The following is a 22417-nucleotide window of genomic DNA, read 5'->3' on the forward strand; positions in this document are numbered from 1 at the left end:
TCCCCTCTATTCAGCACTGGCTAGGCCTCATTTAGAAAACTATCCAGTTCTGGACACTAAGGATGCTAACAAACTGGAAGAAGTTCAGAGGAGGGCAACAAGGATAATCAGGGGACTGGAAACTAAGGCCTATGAGGAAAGTGTGAAATAACTGGGCCTTGAGAAAAGACTAAGGGGAGATGACATGATAGCACTTTTCAAATACTGTACTTGAAAGGTAGTCATACAGAAGAGGAGCAGGATCTATTCTTGATCATCCCAGAGGGTAGGACATGTAATAATGTGCTCAAGCTACAGGAAGCCAGATTTAGGCTGAATATCAGGAAAAATCTTCTTAACAGTTAGTGCAGTACAACAATGGAACCTATTACCTTGGGAGCTCCCCTTCACGGATTGCTGCCTTGTCGTGGTGAAGGGGCTTGAGTAATTCAGAGAAGCTATGGGCTATGCTGTGCAGGGACACCCAAGACGGACAGGTCATAGTGGAGAGTTCTGACTAAACGCAATCCACCTGGAGCAGGAACAGGCAAGCCACTCCAGTAACTTTGCCAAGAAAACTCCATGGACAGAAACAAAAGGCTAAAAAATATGATGCTGGAAGATGGGCCCCTCGGGTCAGAAGGCGTCCAACGTGCTACTGAGGAAGAGCAGAAGACAAGTACAAGTGGTTCCAGAGCTAATGAAGTGGTTGGGCCAAAGTCAGCTGTGGACGCACCTGGAAGTGAAAGGAAAGTCCGATGCTGCAAAGAAAAATACTGCATAGGAACCTGGAATGGAAGATCTTTGAACCTTGGTAAGCTGCATAGATCAGGAGATGGCAAGAATAAATACTGACATTTAGTCAGTGAACTAAAATGAACAGGAATGGGCGAATTCAATTCAAATGATTATCATATCTACTATTGTGGGCAAGAATCCTGTAGAAGAAATGGAGTAGCTCTCTTAGTCAACAAAAGAGTGGGAAAAGCTGTAATGGGATACAATCTCAAAAATGATAGAATGATTGATAGAATGATTTCAATACGAATCCAAGGCAGACCTTTCAACATCACAGTAATCCAAGTTTATGCACCAACCACTGATGCTGAAGAGGCTGAAATTGACCAATTCTATGAAGACTTACAACACCTTCTGGAACTGACACCAAAGAAAGATGTTCTTCTCATTCTAGGGGACTGGAATGCTAAAGTAGGGAGCCAAGAGATAAAAGGAACAACAGGTAAGTTTGGCCTTGGATTTCAAAATGAAGCAGGACAAAGGGTAATAGAGGTTTGTCAAGAGAACAAGCTGGTCATCACAGTCTTTTCCAACAACACAAGAGGTGACTCTACACATGGACATCACCATATAGGCAATACCAAAATCAAATTGATTATGTTCCCTGCAGCCAAAGATGAAGAAGCTCTATACAGTCAGCAAAAACAAGACCTGGAAGTTATGTGGCTCTGATCATCAGCTTCTTATAGCAAAACTCAAGCTTAAACTGAAGGAAGTAGGAAAAACCACTGGGCTAGTCAGGTATAATCTAAACCAAATCCCTTATGACATAGGTCGGAGAACAGGGGTAAATTACCCCAAATTGGGTAAAAATGAAAATCCTGGGGGTAATGAGCAGAGTGCTGGCCACTGCTGAGTTTTCCATTGATGATGATAAAAAAGCACACTGGCCCTGATATTGGGCTATGGCACCAGGGTGGGTGACATGGCTTTTAGCCTGGTTTGTTCCTTTTTGCACACCATACATAGAATGATTAAAGTGGTAGGGAAAGCCCCCCCCCATTCTACGTTGGCTGTCTCTAACATATCATTGCTAGCACCACTCTGGCAGCCACTGATGATGATTAAATCCTCTGTGAACTAGCACGTTGGACGCCTACCTATACTACACCATGGCTGGAGTGCAATGTGTTCCAGCAAAAATAGTGCACATCTTTATCAAATTTGGTGCATCCTGCTAGTTCAGTACACAGCCTGTGTAGATTCAATAATATTTTTAATTCAAATAGTCTATGATTTCCTTCCTTTGGAATCAAGGGGGTAATGTCAGCCTATATAAAAATTTTGGGGGGTAAAAGGTAAAAAAGTTCCCTGACCCCTGCCTTATGAATACACAGTGGAAGTGACGAACATATTCAAGGAACTAGATTTGTTGGACAGAGTGCCTGAAGAACTATGGATGGAGGCTCGTAACACTGTACAGGAGGCAGCAACAAAAACCATCCCAAAGAAAAGGAAATGCAAGGAAGCAAAGTGGCTAGCCAACAAGGCCTTAGAAATAGTAGAGAAGAGAAGGGAAATGCAAGGGAGATAGGGAAAGCTACAGAAAATTGCATGCAGACTTCCAAAGAATATCAAGGAGAGATAAGAGGACCTTCTTAAATGAACAGTGCAAAGAAATAGAGGAAAATAATAAAAAGGGGAAAACACAGAGATCTGTTCAAGAAAATTGGAGATATTAAATGAACCTTTTGTACAAATATGGACATGATAAAGGACAAAAATGGCAGGGACTTCACAGAAGCAGAAGACATCAAGAAAAGGTGGCAAGAATACACAGAGGAATTATACCAGAAAGATCTGGATGTCCTGGACATCCCAGTGTGTGTGGCTGCTGACCTTGAGCCAGACATCCTGGAGAGTGAAGTCAAGTGGACCTTAGAAAGCATGGCTAACAACAAGGCCAGTGGAGGTGATGGCATTCCACTTGAACTATTTAAAATCTTAAAAGATGATGCTGTTAAGGTGCTACACTCAATATGCCAGCATGTTTGGAAAACTCAACAGTGGCCAGAGGATTGGAAAAGATCAGTCTATATCCCAATCCCAAAGAAGGGCAGTGCCAAGGAATGCTCCAACTACCGTACAATTGCACTCATTTCACACACTAGCAAGGTTATGCTTAAAATCCTACAAGGTAGGTTTCAACAGTACAGGTATGTGGACCGAGAACTCTCAGAAGCACAAGCTGGATTCCGAAGGGGCAGAGGAACTTGAGACAAAATTTATTTATTTATTTATTCAACTTATATGCCGCCCACTCTACCCAAAGGTCTATGGACGGCTCACAATAGAAATTGCTAGCATCCTGGATTGTGGAGAAAGCCAGAGAGTTCCAGAAAAACATCTACTTCTGCTTCATTGACTATGCGAAAGCCTTTGACTGTGTGGACCACAGCAAACTATGGCAAGTTCTTAAAGAAATGGGAGTGCCTGACCACCTTATCTCCTGAGAAATCTATATGTGGGACAGGAAGCAACAGTTAGAACTGGATATGGAACAACTGATTAGTTCAAAATTGGGAAAGGAGAACAACAAGGCTGTATATTGTCTCCCTGCTTATTTTACTTATATGCAGAATACATCATGTGAAAGGCAGGACTGGACGAATCCCAAGCCAGAATTAAGATTGCCGGAAGAAATATCAACAGCCTCCGATATGCAGATGATACCATTCTGATGGCAGAAAGTGAGGAAGAATTAAAGAACCTCTTAATGAGAGTGAAAGAGGAGAGCGCAAAAAATGGTCTGAAGCTCAACATCAAAAAAACTAATATCATGGCCACTGGTCCCATCATCTCCTGACAAGTAGAAGGGGAAGATATGGAGGCAGTGACAGATTTTACTTTCTTGGGCTCCGTGATCACTGCAGATAGTGACAGTGCTTCTTGGGAGGAAATCAACTCTGAGTGCTCACTGGAAGGACAGATCCTGAAGCTGAGGCTCCAATACTTTGGTCATCTCATAAGAGAAGACTCCGTGGAAAAGACCCTGATGTTGGGGAAGTGGGAGGGCAAGAGGAGAAGGGAATGACAGAGGACGAGATGGTTGGACAGCGTCATCGAAGCTACCAAGATGTATTTGACCCAACTCCGGGAGGCAGTGGAAGATAGGAGGGCCTGGTGTGCTCTGGTCCATGTAGTCACAAAGAATCGGATATGACTTAACAACTAAACAATAACACCTTGGGAGGTGGTGAGCACTCCAGCACTGGAGGCATTCAAGAGAAAATTAGACAACCATATGTGAAATCTGCTTTGATTTGGATTCCTGCCTTGAGCAGGAGGGGTTGGAGTCAACGGCTTTATAAGTCCCTTCCAACTCTATGCTGTGATTCTACATTATTCTGATATCTAAGTTGCGGTATGGACTTATAGTTCTTACACCTTCATTCCCTATTGAGTATCTTTTGTTCTTCTACTCAAAGATTTAATATAGTTTTTAAAAAGCTTTTATTTTCCCTCCCCCAGTCGATAGGAACAGGAAGAATACACAAAATTGATTCATTGCTGTAATGAAAAAAAGGAGATAGAAAAATAACGTTGACCATAATTTAGAAAATAACACTTGTACAAAAAACTTCAGGGAGGCACACATATTAGTCTTCAGGTCCTTGATATCCTTAGTAGACCACGAATACGTCTAACTAGTGCTTGAATGAAAGTGTAGCGTGATCGGACCTTAGAATATAGGCTTTCAATGTCAAGGAGCTTCTTCTGCAATGATTCCCCAAAACTGCTGCTGGCTTCAATCTGAAGCTGAAAAAGAAGGTAGAGAAAGTGTGAGAGAAAAGCTATCATGACTTAAATTCTCCTTTTAAAGAGAAACAAACATTTCTTCTTGATGTAGGAATATCATCAGTTCATGTAGAAAATTTAAAATAAAGTACCAGTATGTGGAATTTTGTTGCTAGAGTATGCATGTATGTATATCTAAGAAACATTTAATATTTAGACTCCAGCTCATTGTCTCTAAACCCATAGCTCTATACTATGTGGGCTACTGGCAGCCTGAGAATCTGCATAAATTATTAAAGAATATAGCCTTGAGTCTGGAAAAAAAAATCCAAGGGTCCAGGGCTAGTCACAAGTTTAAAATATACTTAATTATGTTTAAAGAATCTCAAATAGAAGAAGCTTTATAACTACCTATTTGCTTTTGGAAATGCAAATTATATTCTGCCCAAGTTACCAATGTAAGAAAATGTTCACATTTCTTCCTAAGCAGCCAGATAGGCAAGTACAAAACCAGCCAACCGCTCCAGTTAAGCAAATGTGAAAGTGTTCAAAGCCTTGATAGTAAGCCAGTTGGGAAATCACTATTCTATGAGGTTATGCGAATACAGAAATGCATTAAATAAATGAAGTCAAAATACTGTGTATCAATTTTAACTGGTATTAGGAACAGCAATAATATTGATAACAATAGAACATCTTCAGATGTTATTTTCTCATTGGTAGTTTCAAGAAATAATTGTTCTAAAATATATAATTCTTTTAATATTTACTTTGGGGATGGACAATGGGAGGTACAAAAAACTGGATCTTTCTCCAGCTGTTCCTGATGTCAAGCACATATTACAAAATGTTAAGCTCTCAATATTCAGCATGCTGAATCATCTTGTATTTAGACACTACCATGTGCTATTGCAAAGACTATCTAATCATTTTGTAGTTACATAAATAGAAGTAGAAATTTCCTAATTATATGTAACTTTTAAACTAAAACAATCATTCATAACTCTTCTAGAAAAGGCTGGATCTTACCTGATCTAAATCAAGCTGGCTCACTCCACTGAGTCCACTTCTAAAATCAAAGTGAGGCTCTGAACTGCTGGTATCTTGGAATTTAAAATAATAGATATTTATAGTACAAAACACGTCTTTAAAATATGCATCACTAGGTAACATTATATTCCTGTTATGTACAGTCCTGGTTTTTTTCCAACACAACATAACTAAGAAGTTGAGATTTATCATTCTTTTATGCCAGCAAGGCTGTCCTTCCAATTTATAGCTGCCCATTCTTCCTATGGAAGGTGTTTCTCCTGGGTAGAGCCTGGAAAAGTTACATTTTCAGACAACAGCTCCCAGAGTCCAGCACGGGTCACATGTTCCCTGGGAATTCTAGGAGCTCATGAGACCAAAAACAAACTTTTCCAATTTTTATTTGTTTCCATTTTCTACAATGTCTTTTTTGAGTTAGTATGATCAGAAACATTTTAACACTATAGATTTATATAAGGATAGTACAGTGGTGCCTTGACTTACGAACTTAATCTGTCCCAGAAGATGTTCGTAAGTCAAATCAGCATTTCCCATAGGAATGCACTGAAACCCGATTAATCCTTTCCGGCTGTTTATTTGTTCTTATGTCAAGGCACGGTTCGTAAGTCAAAGTACAGTGGTGCCCCGCAAGACGATGTTAATTCGTTCAGCGAAAATCGCTGTCTTGTGAAAATATCGTCTTGCGAAATGCGATTCCCCATTGGAATGCACTGAAATCCATAATGCATTCCAATGGGGAAAAATTGTCGTCATTTTGCAAAAAAAAAAAAAAACCATTTTGCGAAGCGCGGATCAGCTGCAAAAATCGCTGTCTTGAGAAAAACAGTCCTGAAAACACGTGTTTTGCGAGTCGTGGACTCAGCTGTCAAAATCATTGTCTTGCGAAATTCGGTCCTGGAAAAAAAAACTGTCTTGCGAAGCACGGTCCGAAACATCATCCAGCGAAAATCGCCCATAGGAAACACTGTTTTGTGAAGCACTATAGCAATCGCAAAACCTCATCGTCTAGCAAATTAACCGTTTTGCAAGGTAATCGTCTAGCAGGGCACCACTGTATTAGTTCCCATAGGAACTAAGGCAAAACTGGTTAATCTGTCCTCTACCACTAGGGGGAGAATTTTTCTTCTTTTAACCTAAAATGAACTTAGGTTTTAAAAAGGGCAGGAAAGGAGGGAGGGAATGGGGAAAAGAGGAAAGAAAGAAAGAAGGTCATCACTGGGGCACACAGACCCCTCAGAATCCAGACCTGGACAAAGTGTGGCCTGAGGGCCACATACGGCCTGCGAGCCGCTCCTGTCCAGCCCCCAGACAGTTTTGAACATCAAAACCATTTATAGCTTTTTGTCTAAAGTTGATCAGTTGCTTATCTTTAACATACCGCAAAAAATCTCTTTAGTATTTGTGAAGATTAACAAGTTTAAAATACAAACAATCATAACACCGCTGTTTCATTTTATTTTTAAGTAAAGTTGGTTCGGCTCCCGAACACAGCTCAGATTTTTCATGTGACCCCCCCCCCATAGAAATTAATTGCCCACTCATGCCTCAGACAAAGGTTTGTGCTTTTAAGCACAAAAAGAAAAAGAGGAGAGAGAGAGAGAGAGACGGCAAGGAGCGGAGGAGTTTGGAGTCTAAAACACATTTTAAACCCACACATTTTACAACAACACATTTTAAACCAAGCAACCAAAAGAATAAAATGCATTTTAGAGGCCAACAGCCAGACAGACCTTTGCAAACAGTTTTCTGATTTTAAAACCAACAGCCAGCACAGAAACATAACCCCCACCTAGCCCAACCCCAAGTTGCAGAATCCCTCTGTACAGTAAATACAGTGCACTCACCCAGAATAGGCAGTCTCTCTTTGCTTTTAAAAAGAAAGTCAAAAATCCAAAAATAAAAAAGCCAAAAAAAGAGAGATACAGTCCGTACAGTACAGTACCAGGCAGTACCAGATAGTAGGCAGTCTGAAGTCTCTCTCTACATCCACTCTCTAATCGTTGGGGCAAATGAGGTAGCAGACAAGCAGCCTCTTCGCTGGCCAACGGTTAACTGAAAGTTCACATTTCCCGCCTTCCCTGTGTTTTTTTTTTTCATTCATAAGTCAAAACTCCATTCGCAAGTCAAAGCAAAATTTTGCAAACTGAGCTGTTCGTAATTCAAAATGTTCATAGGTTGGGACGTTTGTAAGTCAAGGCACCACTGTATGACAGTAACAGTTTCATATATGCAAGCTGGAATTTGCCTTTTCTGCAGAAGCTGCATCCTGGGTTGATAGTTTCATCATAATTCCCAGAACAGGAGGATCTTTTCCTTAGTCACCGCCAGTTCAAATCCCTGCATATGTGAAATTAGACTGCCCAAATGTGCATTGCTTCATACTTTCTTACAGTGAAATACACTTGTCATTTTATGTCCATTTCCCCTGTTTAGAAATCCTTCTAGGGCTGTGACCAGTAGATTTTTGATCTAGCTACCCTAAAACTGAGATAACTTTATTAGAAGCAGTAATTTTTTTGTAATTAAATACTTCCTCCTCCTGGCCCACAGCTTCCCCACAATTAAACAAATTGTATGGGATCCTCAGAAGATTTAGGACAGAAGGAAATGCTTAATTTTTGAAAAATTGCTGCTAGAAAATACCAAACTGTTCTGCTTTTGACAAAATAAAAATATGACCTAACAGTCACACAGTTTTCTTAACTACATTTTAATTATCTAACTTTTCAGGCTTTAGTATAATTCACAAATTCAAAGGAAAAAATGAGGAAATTACCATGTAATTTTCTGCTCTTCAGTGGAGTCCTGGAAGTTAAAAAAGAATCTTGGGAATCTACAGGGGTGAAGCGCAATAGATAGTGTTCCAGGTGCCGCCAGAGAATAAAAAGGCATGTTTCTATGATATCTGCCAGCATCTCTAGTAAAGGATAACATAAAATTTACAGCCTGGCTCCTTAGGAAAAACTACATTGGTACTGAATCCTGCTCTTGCAATTCTAACTGAATTGCTTCCGAGCAGAACTGTCTATACACTGTTATTGCATAACCAAAGATAAGAGTCCACTCATGCGTTTCTAGGCATTGCCTACAGTAAATATTTATTACAGAAAATTGAGAGAGGCAAGCATACTTAAGTAACAGAAAAACATAACTAATTTCCTTCAGTTCAGGTGCCCCCTCTCCACTGCTGCCAATTCATGCGATTTTTGAAACACTTTAGATTCCCCCCCCCATTAAATATGATAATGAAGTTCTCAATACTTCTTTCCAAGATATGCTCATTTATTAAAGCTGTCTTTGAGGGTTGGTCTAAAAAAATCTCTTGTCAAAGGATACAGCAGCACAGAGAAAGCAGTTTGGCTCGATTGTTGATCAGCTTTACCAAACGTCGCTTTGCCAAGATGTATTTTTGAGCAGTAGAAATTTTGTCTACTCCAGCCAGCATAACTGATTGGCACAGCTGGAAAAAGAAAAAAGAAAAGGTGTGTAACCAATCACTAGAAAGCATTAGAGCCTTGTGGGGGCGCTATATATTCAGCAGACACTTGCAAGAACTCATCCCAGTCTAGAAAAAACAAACATGTTTAATGAGCAACTCTGGACTTACTATTACTAGTTTTGTTGTGTGAAAAGAAATGTAAAGTGCACCTAAGTGTATCAGTCAATTTTCTTACTCACTTGAGAATCAATGTTAAGGAGGAAAGAAAACCTGGCTTCATTTTGTCATCTTATTCAGTCACAAAAAGTAAAAATACTCAGTGTCTTCTAAACTAAACTGTATACCTTACACTGGTTCATCTGTGAGTCCATAAGTGCAAACACAGGCTAGTGTTTTACCAGAATATGAAACTATACTTGCTGGTACATGTACTGAGCTTTCTTATAACTAATGTTGGCTATTAAAAAAAGATTACAATACAAAACTGCTTCAATAAATAAATCTGAGGTAATCCATCTTTATTCTGAAGATGCAGAAGGAAGACACAGGGAGGTTACCTCTTTTATCTCATCCGGTGGTAGTTGCTCCACGTTCTGCAGCTTGCTAACACCCTGGCGATGGCTATCATAGTAACTGAAGAAGTCATTTGCACATTGTTTTAACAGATAGACAATGATACCCAGACCAGGCAAACGCCAATAGGGGATCACTGGTGCTTGTGAATCTAAAATATAATATAACACAAGTTAAATTACTTCAGGCTCCAATACTGATTTACTATGTAGTACAATGTGCAGTTATCCACAAACACTGAGTTTTACTGAGCTCAGTGAGACTGACTCTCTCTAGTAAATGTGTTTAGAAATGCAACTGTAAATGTACTGAATATGTCAACACTTTACTTACATCTCTTGATTTGTTTGTTTATTTATTTGCTAACCACATTAAATAGCATTTTTCTATCATAGTTTAATGCCGGTAACAACCAAATAATCGATCAAGAGACAATAAGCAGAAAAACACTAGTAACACTCTTAACTCCTTATAATACAGAAATAGAATGCAACCATCCAGAACAAGCCTTGAACCTTCTGTCACCTGGTAAGCAAACAACTATACAAGTTTCTGTGCTTTTGAGTTGAAAGGCCCATTTTAAAAAGTAAAATACGGTAAATAAATGTAAACTGAAAATTAGTCTAGCCTCAAAGTCATGCTCAAGTAAGTTATCGGACATATTCTTGTGCCTGAAGAAGTGGACAGTATTCCATAAAAGCTAAAATTTGTTCATCTTAAAAGTTTGAGGGGCTTGAGTAATTCAGAGCCTGCTTCTTTGGAGAAAAGTGATGACAAACCTAGACAGCATCTTAAAAAGCAGATATATCATCTTGCCAACAAAGGTTTGAATAGTCAAAGCTATGGTTTTTCCATTAGCGATGTATGGAAGTGAGAGGGTTTACCATAAAGAGGGCTGACCACAGAAGAATTGATGCCTTTGAATTGTGCTGCTAGAGAAGACTCTTGAGAGCCCACTGGACTGCAAAGAGAACAAACTTATCCATTTTGAAGGAAATCAACCCCGAGTGCTCACTGAAAGGGCAGATCCTGAAACAGAGGCTCTGATACTTTGACCATATGAGAAGACTCCCTGGAAAAGACCCTGATGTTGGGAAAGTGTGAAGGCAAGAGGAGAAGGGGACAACAGAGGACAAGATGGTTGGACAGTGTCATCGAAGCTACCAACATGAATTTGACCCAATTCTGAGAGGCAGTGGAAGACAGGAGGGCCTGGCGTGCTCTGGTCCATGGGGCCATGAAGAGTCGGACACGACTTAACTAAACAACAACAACAACAACAAAAATCCTGTTGAATATTTACACATGTGTGGAAATCTAACTGCAGAAGCTATGATGGGGGACTGATGTGATGCTGGCTGGATGCAACTAGGCACCTGACATATCATCAGAGGGCTCCAGCAGCTTCTGCTGTTGCACTTTTGCATGCATAAATATTTAACAAGATACTGGCCAGTGCTTTCAACACTAAAATTCAACACTAAATTGTACAGTTGCTTTCCACATGATCTTGTGTTGTGATGGAAAGGCATATATGGAACATGAGAAAAAGCATTCAGTTCAATTTCCAGAATATGGTTTTTGATTGACACGTAGTACAACCACAAACCCACCTTGTCGAGGACCATCTCGATTGATGGACTCAGAAAGACTGGGAGTGAAGAGGCAAACTATATGCTCAAAAGAGGAAGCAGACTGTACCATTAACAACCGGCAATATTCTATCACATTGGCACAAATCTATAAGAAGAGATAAAAATAGGGTAATAGTAATCAAATACAAACTGCAGATATTATTCAGTCACAGAAACACAGGAAGCTGCCTTAGACTGAGTTAGACCATTGGCCCAACTAGCCCAGTACTGTCAGTTCTAACTGGCAGCAGCTCTGCAGGGTTTTAGGCAAAATTCTTTGCTAACCCTTCCTGCAGATCCTTGGTATTCTCCGATAGTCTTTGTCCAAAGGCCTAGCCCTGCTTAGCTTCCAAAAGCAGATGAGACCAAGATATGTTCAGGTTATTACAGTGGTGCCTTGACTTATGAACGCCTTGACCTACGAACATTTTGAGTTACGAACAGCTCCGTTCACAAAATTTTGCTTTGACTTGCAAATGGAACTTTGACTTACGAACAGAAAGAAAGGCAGGGGAAAAGGGTGGGAAATTCAAATAGCTAACTGTAGGTGGCGACAAGGCTGCTTCTTGTAGCTCTTTGGCCCGGCAGTTAGAGAGTGTGCCATCTGAGGAGGCTGCCTGCTAAGGTAAAGTGCTGCTTTATACTTTTTAAAAACTGTTCTGGGTATTTTTGCAGCATGATTTTCGGCTGGGGGGTTACATTTCCGTGCTGTGATGGGTCTTGGGGGGGGTTCTATTTCCGATGGGTCTTGGGGGGGGTTTAGTTGCTTTTTGGGTCCCCCCCCCATTTTCGATGTGTCTTGCATGCTTTTTACTTTGTTCTCTTTGCATTTCTGATCTCCTCCATTTGTTTTTGCAATGGTTCATGCAAGCTTCCCTTGCTTTTTTGCTTCATTCTCTTTGCATTTTTAATCTGCATTTTTAATCATGCAGAAACCACTGCAAAAGTTTTCTGTGCTTTTGCAATGGTTTCTGCATGCTTCCCTTGCAAATCAGAAAAGTTTTTGCAAGGGTCTGTGCTGGCTTGGTTTAAAATGTGTTGGTTTAGCATGTGTTTTAGACTCCAAACTCTCTCCCTCCCCCATTGTCTTCTCTCTCTCTATCTCCCTCCTTTCCTGCCCTTTTTTAAACCTAAGTCATCTTAGGTTAAAAAAAATATTCTCCCCCTAGTGGTAGAGGACGGATTAACCGGTTTTGCATTAGTTCCTATGGGAAATAATACTTCGACTTACAAACCGTGCCTTGGCATAAGAACAAAAAACAGCCGGAACAGATTAATCAGGTTTCAATGCATTCCTATGGGAAATGCTGCTTTGACTTATGAACACCATTCCATTATGGATTAGGTTTGTAAGTCAAGGCACCACTGTATGATGAAAGATGTATGCAATGTCTGTTGTTACTGAGACAATGTCAGAAAAAGAAGAAATATTTCACTACCTGGGAGCAAAGGCCTTTATTTCATTGTACTACAAAGTATAATCTATGATTTACCTGTTGCATGGCCAGTTCAATTTCATCCCTCTTGTTTACTCTGTCTCCCTCTGCATTATCATCTTGCAACTTAAACTGACGCAGTCTCTCTGAACCACCAAACCGTGTTAGAAGGCCCAAGCACTGGCGCTGAAGGCAAGCAGAAGTTTTTAAAAAGGATGACTACTAGATATGATTGGATTTTTTTTTAAAAAAGACTGAATAAGTTCTATCTTTTCTCAATGATATCAATGATATCTATCTTTTTGTTCCCAAGATGACCACACATTTTCAATCTGAGGATTCTATTAAGGTAAACCGCCAGCCCTTATACAAGGACAGAACCCCTCCCTTGACAATCCAGTTCAGGGCTTGTGTCCTGTCCCTCATTCTATGATTAGTTCATATGCATTCCAACCCCTTATTTAAAAGCACATGTACATACTGACATATCATAGATAGATACCACAAGACATTAACAACATACATATGAAGCATTTGAAATGATTAGCCTGTTATAGTAAACCTGAATCATTAAGGGAAAAGATTCCAGTCAATTCACTGACACAACAACTCTTCAGTCATAAAAATTATCTACCTGAAATCGCCCTACATGTCCTTGTAATTCAATTTGCATTCCATCATGAGTATCAAGGCCATAGTTGCCTAGCACACCTAATGTTAAAAACAAAAACAAAGCATGATATCAATAGTTTCATTTGTGGTTTTCAAATCATCTCCAGATCTAGGACCATATAAAAACTGGAACAACTTCATATAGATCAGAAATCTTTTAAGGAAGCTATCTGGATTAGAAACAAATACATCAAAAATGACAAATAATGTGTGTACCTCATTCCAGTGACTATCTTCTACTGCACTGATAAAACAAGTAATACATTGTAAAACCAAGCTGCATTTTGAAAGCATAGAGATTGGGAAAAATTACTTTTTTGAACAATAACATTCAAAACCTTATAGCCTGCACAAGCACTCTCTGAGCATCATTACGTTCCTGACTGTTACTGCATCTTCTCTTTCCAAATCTGAAGCTGCTTCAAGTGTCTGAAGGGAAACTCTCACTCGGTGTAGTCTTTCTTTCTATCTGTGCTAGATTGCTATTTGCCAGCACCAGGTCAATTTCAATGGTTTTCATTTCAAGACCTCAGTAATTCTAATACCTTCTTGAATGTGTGAGTCATAAACACTTTATTTCAAGTGATCTGTTTCCTGCTGTGAGACTCTGTGATAGGCTACAACACAAGATCAAATAAAGGGTGACACAACTGTATGAAGAGCTTTTATTAATGTATTCTTGAAGGCTTTCACAGCCGAGATCTGATGGTTGTTGTACGGTAGGTTTTTCGGGCTGTTAGAAGTTAGAACTCTAACTCCCGTCCTCTGAAGATGCCGGCCACAGAGACTGGTGAAACGTTAGGAAGAAAAACCTCCAGAACACAGCCAAACAGCCCAAAAAACCTACAACAACCAGCTTTTATTAACTTTCTGTGGCTATTCAGTTTTATATGAGTTTGCATACAGTTTTACATGAAACATTTGGGCCAATTAAAGAGCTACTGCTACTTTGTATCTAAAATTAATATGCAACTGTTGTCAAAATTCTCAAAATACTCTTTGATCTTATTGTTTGTTGATTTGTACTTGTGTATTGCTTTATATTTACTCTATCTTTGTTTGTATTCTTTGCTCTACATATCCCAGAGTATGTGTTGTGCTATGGGGTGGTACATATGTTGAAAAACAAACAAACAAACAAATTACCAGGTGGAGCAGCTTTACTGATTATCCCTGTCAGTAAAGCCAGTTCTTGCAGAGATCCTGCACTTACTTCCTGACACCGCAAGATTGCCTGGATAGTATCTGAATGGGATATTAGAAACTGCAACACCTGAACCAAAAAGAGAAAAGTGATGTAGAAATAAACCTTATTTAAGAATATTAGTTAAGCATATCAGCAGAGGATACCTGGAAATAACAGAACACAAAACTCACATCCAGCTCTAAGATATACGGGTAATCAACATCTTGAGACATTTTTCCATCCTCCCTTTTAATGTACCTGTCCTGCAGCTTGTGCATGTTGTGCCATACTTGAAGTGAGGATGACCTGGCACAGCTGGAGTGCCGGCAGAAGAATCTGACGATAACGTTCTATAGGGGCAGGAATGAAGACTGGGGACTCCCTCATTCCAAATATTCTGAAAGGAGGAGAAATCAAAGAGAGAAGCTATTTGTATTTATTTATTTATTACTTTATTTATTACTTTAACTCATATACTGCCCCATTAGTGCTGGAGCACTATTCTAGGCAGTTTACAAGCAGTTAAAAACAGAATAACAAACAGTAAACACTATAGCACAAATAACAATAACATAAAATCAATTTGTATGGGTAGCTTTAAAAAAAGCTTTGAAAACTCATCCACATATGTACACATATGCCTTATACTTTCAGGACTAGAAATGAGCACAAACCTCAATTTGGAGGTTTGTGTGTGCCATGCATTCCCTTCCCTCGCCCCCCCCCAGCCAGCTCCCCCCACCAGCTGGCATGCACTGTTCTTTCCCTCCTCTTTACACAATTGTCCAGCTGCAGGAGGAGCGTGTAACTTCCCTCACCTTCTCCAGTAGCCATCCACTCAGAGGCACATACTGTTGCTGTAAGTATATGATTGCACGAAGAGAAGGGAAACAACCATATATCCCACCTGGTGAGTGGGGGAGCCGGGTGGGGGTGGGGGAAGGGAATGCACAGCATCTGTGGTACCATGCTGACAAACTGGCATGAACTGCCAAACCAAGATTTGTGCCCGTCTCTATTCAGGAGACTAGCCTACTGAGCTTAGTTAGAGGGGTTTCCAAAGTGTGTTCCGAGCCGGTGGTGGTGATGCTTTTCTGGCTCCAGTTCCTTCATGTCCCTTCACCTCTATGGCTGCCTGCACCCCTGGCCACTCCTGCTTCTGCTGCTGCTGAGAGGAGTCATGAGTCCAAAAAGTTTGGGAACCACTGACCTTGGTCACCACTACATTTCTACTCTTTCATTGAGTCTGAATGCAACTGATTCTCTGCATGGATCTGTTGGGGCACAGGTTGCTGTCCTCTGAAGATGCCGGCCACAGAGACTGGTGAAACGTTAGGAAGAACAACCTTCAGAACAGGGCCAAAGAGCCCGAAAAACCCAGAACAACCATTAGAAACCTTTTTAATCAGTTGTTTTGGTGTAGCTTTTCCCAGCTTTCCACAGACGTTACTGTACTACAGCTCCCCTCTAATCCAACCAGCATGGCTAATGTTCAGGGATTATGAGAGCTGGGAGTCCAATATCTGCAGACCCAAGACTGACAACGGCAGAAGTTACTACTTATTCTGAACCATCAGAACACATTAATGGCTTCTGAAATACTACATAAAATCATATTCGTACTATTTGTACCCTAAAGTATTCCAGACTATATGCGGAGGAAGCATAGTTTATGGAAACAAAAATACCCCTGGCTTCTAAGTGATTCAAGCCTGGTCAGCAGCAGAATCTATATTCAAAGCAAATGCTTACAGGGACTACCTTTGCAAGAAATAACTGTAGTTCATAGGAAAACATGCAATTACTATGAGGAATCTTGTAGCTCCTGAAATACTATGAACATTTATAAGAATAAACATCCATGGACTGTAGTCTTTTTCTGCCCACTCATCCTTACTATGACAAGATTGGAAGTAGGAAGAAAGAGTACCCAAAGGCTGCCCTTGCAGACACCACTTATACCCCATTTTTTTCTATCAGAAAAGCTCCTAGAACCCCACCACCACCAATGGCAATTGAGATTTTAAATTGGTCTGAGGGTCTGCTACACCATTTAATGCCATTAGAATTTCCCAAGAAGTAGTCAGGTTATTAGTCAGGTTGGCAAACAAAAACAGGAAAAAAATAAAAGGGAAAAAACCAAGATACCACAGCAATTTAAAAACTCATTTCCGTATGAGCTTTCATGGATCAAAGTCCATTTCCTCAGTCACTGCAGTATAAAAACATGGCCAGTATACCTGTACTGATTCCTACTGAGGATACAGGTAATAGACAAAATGGCAATGTATCATCATCACAAGAGTGGGACTACCAAGGTGTATATTGCTTCAATTAACAGGTTGTGGGAAAGGCAAAAACTGTAGCTAAGACAGATTTAGCTATCACAGAAAAAGTAAGCTGTGTTATTGGTTCTACTACTTCCAGTGTGTTGTTTCCTCTTTTTCTTTGGCACATTTCTGGCACCTCTGTGGCACCACGATGTTCCCAAGGGAAGAAAATAAGCTCCAGGACTATGCAAAGGACAGGTCATATGAAAGCTTACCCATGCTGGTCTATTTCAGGTCGCATGTCATATACGTGACACTGTGCAAGCCTCGTGATTACTCCAGATCTTAGTAACTCGCGTGCTCCTTGTTGTATTTTTGCCACTTTGGTCAAGAAAGCCTGCAATATATTTTTAAAAAGCAAATTAATAAATAGTAGATGGTATGGCAAGCTTTATACTGAATTGGGCTAAATAGAAGGTAACACATTTAAACTGAATTGTGCTATATGCAAGTGACAGTTAAAATGCCTTCAAATGAACACACCTAAATTGATTATTGTGGTTTTTCGGGCTGTTTGGCCATGTTCTGGAGGTTTTTCTTCCTACCATTTCCCCAGTCCCTGTGGCTGTCCCTGTTCGTAGAATTCTAGCTCCTGTTCAGAGGACAGGAGCTAGAATTCTGTGTTCTCTAGCTGCTGTCCTCTGAAGATACTGGCCACAGGGACTGGCAAAACGTTAGGAAGAGAAACCTCCAGAACATGGCCAAACAGCCTGAAAAACCCACAATAACCATCGGATCCCCGCCATGAAAGCCTTTGAGAACACATACCTAATATTGTGTAACTTAGTGCTGAAAGTATAAAATAATGAACATGGGAAATCAATACAGTGGGGTCTCTACTTAAGAACTTAATCCGTATTGGAAGGTGGTTCTCAAGTTGAAAAGTTCTTATGTTGAATCTGCATTTCCCATAGGAATGCATTGAAAACCATTTAATCCGTATCTGCTCTTTTCCGTCCATAGAAACTACAGTGGAACCTCTACTTAAGAACGTAATCCGTTTTGGAATGGTGTTCTTAAGTTGAAACATTCTTAAGTTGAAGCAAGATTTCCCATAGGAATGGACTGAAAACCAATTAATCCGTTCTGGCTGTTTTTTTGTTATGTAGAGGTGCGTTCGTACATTGAAGCATTAGTTCCCATAGGAACTAATGCAAAGCTGGTTAATACGTACTCTACCACTAGGGGGAGAATTTTTTTTTTTACCTAAGATGACCTAAGGTTAAAAAAAGAGCAGGAAAGGTTTTTTTTCCTGTTCTTATCTTGGATTTCTGTTCTCAAGTAGAAGCAAAATTTAGCAAATGGAGCTGTTCTTAAGTTGGATTGTTCTTAAGTAGAGACGTTCTTAAGTAGAGACCCCACTGTATATACCACAAGTAAGCCCTATGTTCTTTTAACTATATCCTCCAAAAGTTTCTTATGTTCGGACAACAAGCAGCATTAACTGACTAGACAACAGGAAAATAGGAAAATCTTACCATTTTGGATTCATAGGTATACAAGGCTTTAAGTAGAGGAGGCTGAGGTGTAAGCAAGCTTTGCAGTTTGCGGTCATCATCTGCTAGGCTTTCAACAAGCACTTTCAAATACCCACTATTGGACAGATATAGCAACCACTGTTGCTGCTTATCCACAGAGACAATGCGATCAAGTAAGGCTAGTGCTAACATCTGAAAAGGGAAAAGAGATGATACACATTAACAAGGAAAAAATATTAATTCATATGTAAAACGTGCATCCAAACAACTGATTTAAGCAGGACATTCTTGTCCTACATGACCCCACTATATGGAAAGCATAGTACAGTACTATGTACTATTTCCATGTTAACTACTTACCAGCAATATAATTGCTGAAATCCTGTTAGTGTAGTAAGTTACCCTATTGAATCAGTGGATATTAGGTGAATCAACTCTTCCACAAGCTCCATGGATTTGTATGGGCCTACTCTAGTTGCAACTTATTACATTAAAGTACATCAAACCTAGAGTAGGCCAATTTGAATCAATGGGATTTACAGAGAAGTTGCCTCACCAAATTCCCACTGACTCAAAAGGCCTACTCTAGTGCTACTAATTAGAGATAGGGGTATTTGTATATGAATATCCCCCCACAAGTGGAGATAACAAGGGTCCAGCCCCATGGAGCCGGATGGCCACTCACAATTCTGCTGCTGATGCAAACTCAATGGAGCCTTCCTATTGCTTCGTTGCTCACAGATTAGCCAGTCCTGGCAGAAGGCAGGATGACAAGCCTCTCTGCCAGGTTGCAGAGTGGCTAATCCATCGCAAGCAACGGAGCAATAGGAAGGCTCTGTCGAGCTTGCATCAGTGGCGGAATTGTGAGTGGACCGTTCAGCCCCTTGTTATCTCTACCTGTGGAGGGATATTTGTATACCCCCATCTCTACTACTAAATAAGCTAAGCAACAGAATTTCAGCCAATGTTTCACAACTTCAAAGTTCTATTGAATTAAAGGAGAGCCATGTGATCCTTATACAATGCAAATGCAGGCGTAGGCAATACCTTAAAGAAGTCATACAATCTCTAGCTTTCATGGATCAGGGTCTTGCAGTGGTGCCTTGTCTTTAGTGCAAAGAACTTAAGAGTCCCAAAAGATGGATTGACTGAATTTCAAAACCATCAAAAAAAAAAACAAACCATCAGGCAGTTTTTTATTTTAATACATATTTGAAATATTTGAAATTATAAAGTGAATGCCCCTGCCCCAATATTTCATTTGGCTTGCCTAAAATCCGAAGAGAAGTTCACTTACCCGGCCTATCTCGTGACCGTCACAGGCATCTCGACAAACAACCTCCATCAGGGCAGAACCATAGCTTTCAATAATTGCCATGTTTTCTCGTTGCAATTTACTAAAAGCATCTTCAGGAGCTGTTAAACGTTCCCACATGGTCTTCTTGGCTGTAAAACATAGCAGAAAATTTAGAGTGAAAAAGAAAGCCAGACTTGAGCAAGTTCATTAGAGAAGAAACAGATAGCGAGACACTGAAGGGGTGAGGAGCGAAGGAAGCATTTTAGGCAGAACATTCAAGTGACAATACCATGCACTGCTCAGCAGAAAAACATAGTTTAGAACAATACAGAAACAACAATCCTCTCAGCTGAACAAAGTACATGTGCCTCTGAAATATTATATACAACATTTGGTGTGCCAAAAGAAAAGGTAGTACAAATGGTACAGTGTTACTATTAAAGGAGAATGAGCAACAGTGTGAGGTTGTGAATCTCGGTTTTGCCCCAATGTTCACTTCAGGGGTGAGCTCATTAAGTCTCAACCTCAAGCATACATTCTTCATTTTTAACTAATTTGCATTCTACCTGCTTCTAGAGTCTCTGGTTCATCTGGTCTCTGGGCAATCTGGAGGTAGTACAGTAACGCTCCATACAAGTGTGTCCTCACTCGCTGGAACCCACCACCTGCTCAAACAGAAGTATGGACATGAGAACATATGCAGTCTTCTGGTAACATGCATCTCAATTCTTTATTTCCACAGTATCATCTTTTACAATGCAAAAACAACTCATTTAATAAAAGCTGGAGCAAGAATTAATGAAGTATTAAAAACCTCTCTTCCCAAAAGGCACAATACTGATTTGTGCTTTTAATATTACCTGTTTTTAGAATAAAATCCAGAATTTTTTTCAATATAATATGTAGAGAAGAGTCTCCAATGGAGGCAGATCCCACCACCATGCCTTCAGAACCTGGTGGTGCTGCGAAAGAACCATCCAGCATCAAGACAAACTGGGTGTGTCCAGGGATAGGGACAGCGAATGGCTCCTTTTGCTCTGTGCGCACAGACTGGCTTAGGTGGGCAGTCAGAGTGAACACAGCTCCTGCCACAACAGGCATCACCTCCTGAGCTGCGTCATCATTCAGGATCTTTGAGGAAGAAAAGGAAGAATCAAGATGGGGGACTTACTAGTGATACAAAGCTGCATCATTTCTATAGACCACCTAATACAAATTACTACAATGTAAATTACCCCATTTTAAATAATAAAAATAAGACAAAGGAATCTGAAGGACAAAGGGTGCAGGGCAACACATTACACTACGGTTCTTTGCAACTCCTCTCTTGCTATACAATGGATCTCAAAAGTACAGTGGCAACAACTTAGAAACACATAGAGCCCATCCCTGGCCTTCTCTAATTCCCTTAAATAAGTTTTAAGAATAGTCTGGTACTGGGATGTTGAAAAGCAGTTGTGCCAAAAATCTGTATAAGGATTGCTGAACTAAAGCCTGTTCAATTTTCGTGTAGAAAAATAGGTAGGAAATAGGATGCAAATCATAGATATTTTATAAGATGCTCCACATTTCTCTTTTAAATCAAGGGACATCCCTTTTGAAGATTTTCTTACAGTGTAATGATAATAACATGCCGTTTTACCTTGTCATGCAGATCTTGTAACAGATCACGAATAATAAGCTGTCTGTCTTCAGGCTGTATGAGATCCTGTGGGCAGGCGGTTAATATAATTTCTACTAGCTGCCTCCAGGATTCTAGTGCATGTCGCTTGGCATAGAGACACTGAAGAAGTTTGTTCCTTTCCACAACATACTGGAGAATTGTGTTGATTTCCTGGACAATCAATTAAAAGAAACCACATTACAGACTAAAACCTGTTTAGGGTGAGATAACAGAGGTCACATCTAAAATACAGGGTTTTTTTAAAAGTCTCACGGATACTATACATTATATTACACAAGTGAACCAGTGTGGTAAAGCATTTAAAGTGTTGGAACCGAGACTTGGGAGACTGAGATTCTAGTTGCCCACAAACCATGATATTCACTGGGTGATTCTCTCTCAGCATGATGCACCGTGGAAGACAGTTGTAAGAAAAAATGGGGCAACCCCGTATGAAATTTTGAGCTGACTGCAGGAAAAGTGGGGTATAAAAATAATGAATAAAGAAATAGCCCTTAGCTTCCAATCAACAATTATGTAAGTACATATGCACTGCAAATGTTCCCCAGGGATTCTGCATAGGAGTTTCTTAAAAAGGAAGTTTGCTTTCGTAGGACAAGTGATAATAATAATAAAAAAATCATAATTTTAGAACTGCAGAACTAGAAGAGAAACTGCAGACAGAAACTAAGCCCATACAGCCCTTTGAATGGCAGTCTCCGATTTCCTAAGCCCACTGTTCCCCAGAAGCATTACTATACCTCATCAGGAAACCAGGACCGTACTAGCTGGGTAGTCTTAGGTAAGGCAAGATCACTTAACGTAATCTACTAGTACAGTGGTGCCTCGCTTAACGATTTGAATTGGTTCCAAAAAAAAAATTGCTATGTGAAAACATTGTTAAGCGAAACACCATTTCCCATAGAGATGCATTGAAAACCGGATAATCCGTTCCAATTGGAACGGATTACCATCCTTAAGCGAAAATCCCCATAGGAAAAAACGTCAAGCGAAACCCATTGAAATGCATTGAAGCCTATTTCAATGGGGGAAAAAATTCACAAAAAAATCAAAAAGACTCAGAACAAAGCCAAATTAAGTTAACGAAGGTTTTATTAGGTGCACTAACGATTCCAAGCATTTT

At 40.0% G+C, this 22417-nt stretch overlaps 1 protein-coding gene across 1 annotated transcript in view; it reads right to left on the bottom strand.

The window, feature by feature from the left end:
* Positions 1 to 4206: 4206 nt before the first annotated feature.
* The window catches only part of NUP205 (nucleoporin 205), a 61259-nt gene continuing 43048 nt past the window's right edge, over positions 4207 to 22417 (bottom strand). Inside the window, exons 28-43 of the mRNA XM_073000221.2 lie at positions 21253 to 21444; positions 20471 to 20741; positions 20177 to 20275; positions 19611 to 19759; positions 18314 to 18505; positions 17051 to 17172; positions 14764 to 14902; positions 14466 to 14592; positions 13282 to 13358; positions 12705 to 12833; positions 11191 to 11317; positions 9562 to 9728; positions 8902 to 9025; positions 8342 to 8470; positions 5545 to 5618; positions 4207 to 4536 (exon numbers count right to left, since the gene is read on the bottom strand). Of these exons, the coding sequence (XP_072856322.2) occupies positions 4384 to 4536; positions 5545 to 5618; positions 8342 to 8470; positions 8902 to 9025; positions 9562 to 9728; positions 11191 to 11317; positions 12705 to 12833; positions 13282 to 13358; positions 14466 to 14592; positions 14764 to 14902; positions 17051 to 17172; positions 18314 to 18505; positions 19611 to 19759; positions 20177 to 20275; positions 20471 to 20741; positions 21253 to 21444 (2271 nt within the window). The 3' untranslated portion in view covers positions 4207 to 4383. The remainder of the gene's footprint in view (positions 4537 to 5544; positions 5619 to 8341; positions 8471 to 8901; positions 9026 to 9561; positions 9729 to 11190; positions 11318 to 12704; positions 12834 to 13281; positions 13359 to 14465; positions 14593 to 14763; positions 14903 to 17050; positions 17173 to 18313; positions 18506 to 19610; positions 19760 to 20176; positions 20276 to 20470; positions 20742 to 21252; positions 21445 to 22417) is intronic.

Source organism: Pogona vitticeps, chromosome 5, assembly GCF_051106095.1.
Source record: "Pogona vitticeps strain Pit_001003342236 chromosome 5, PviZW2.1, whole genome shotgun sequence".
NCBI classification, from domain to species: Eukaryota; Metazoa; Chordata; class Lepidosauria; order Squamata; family Agamidae; genus Pogona; species Pogona vitticeps.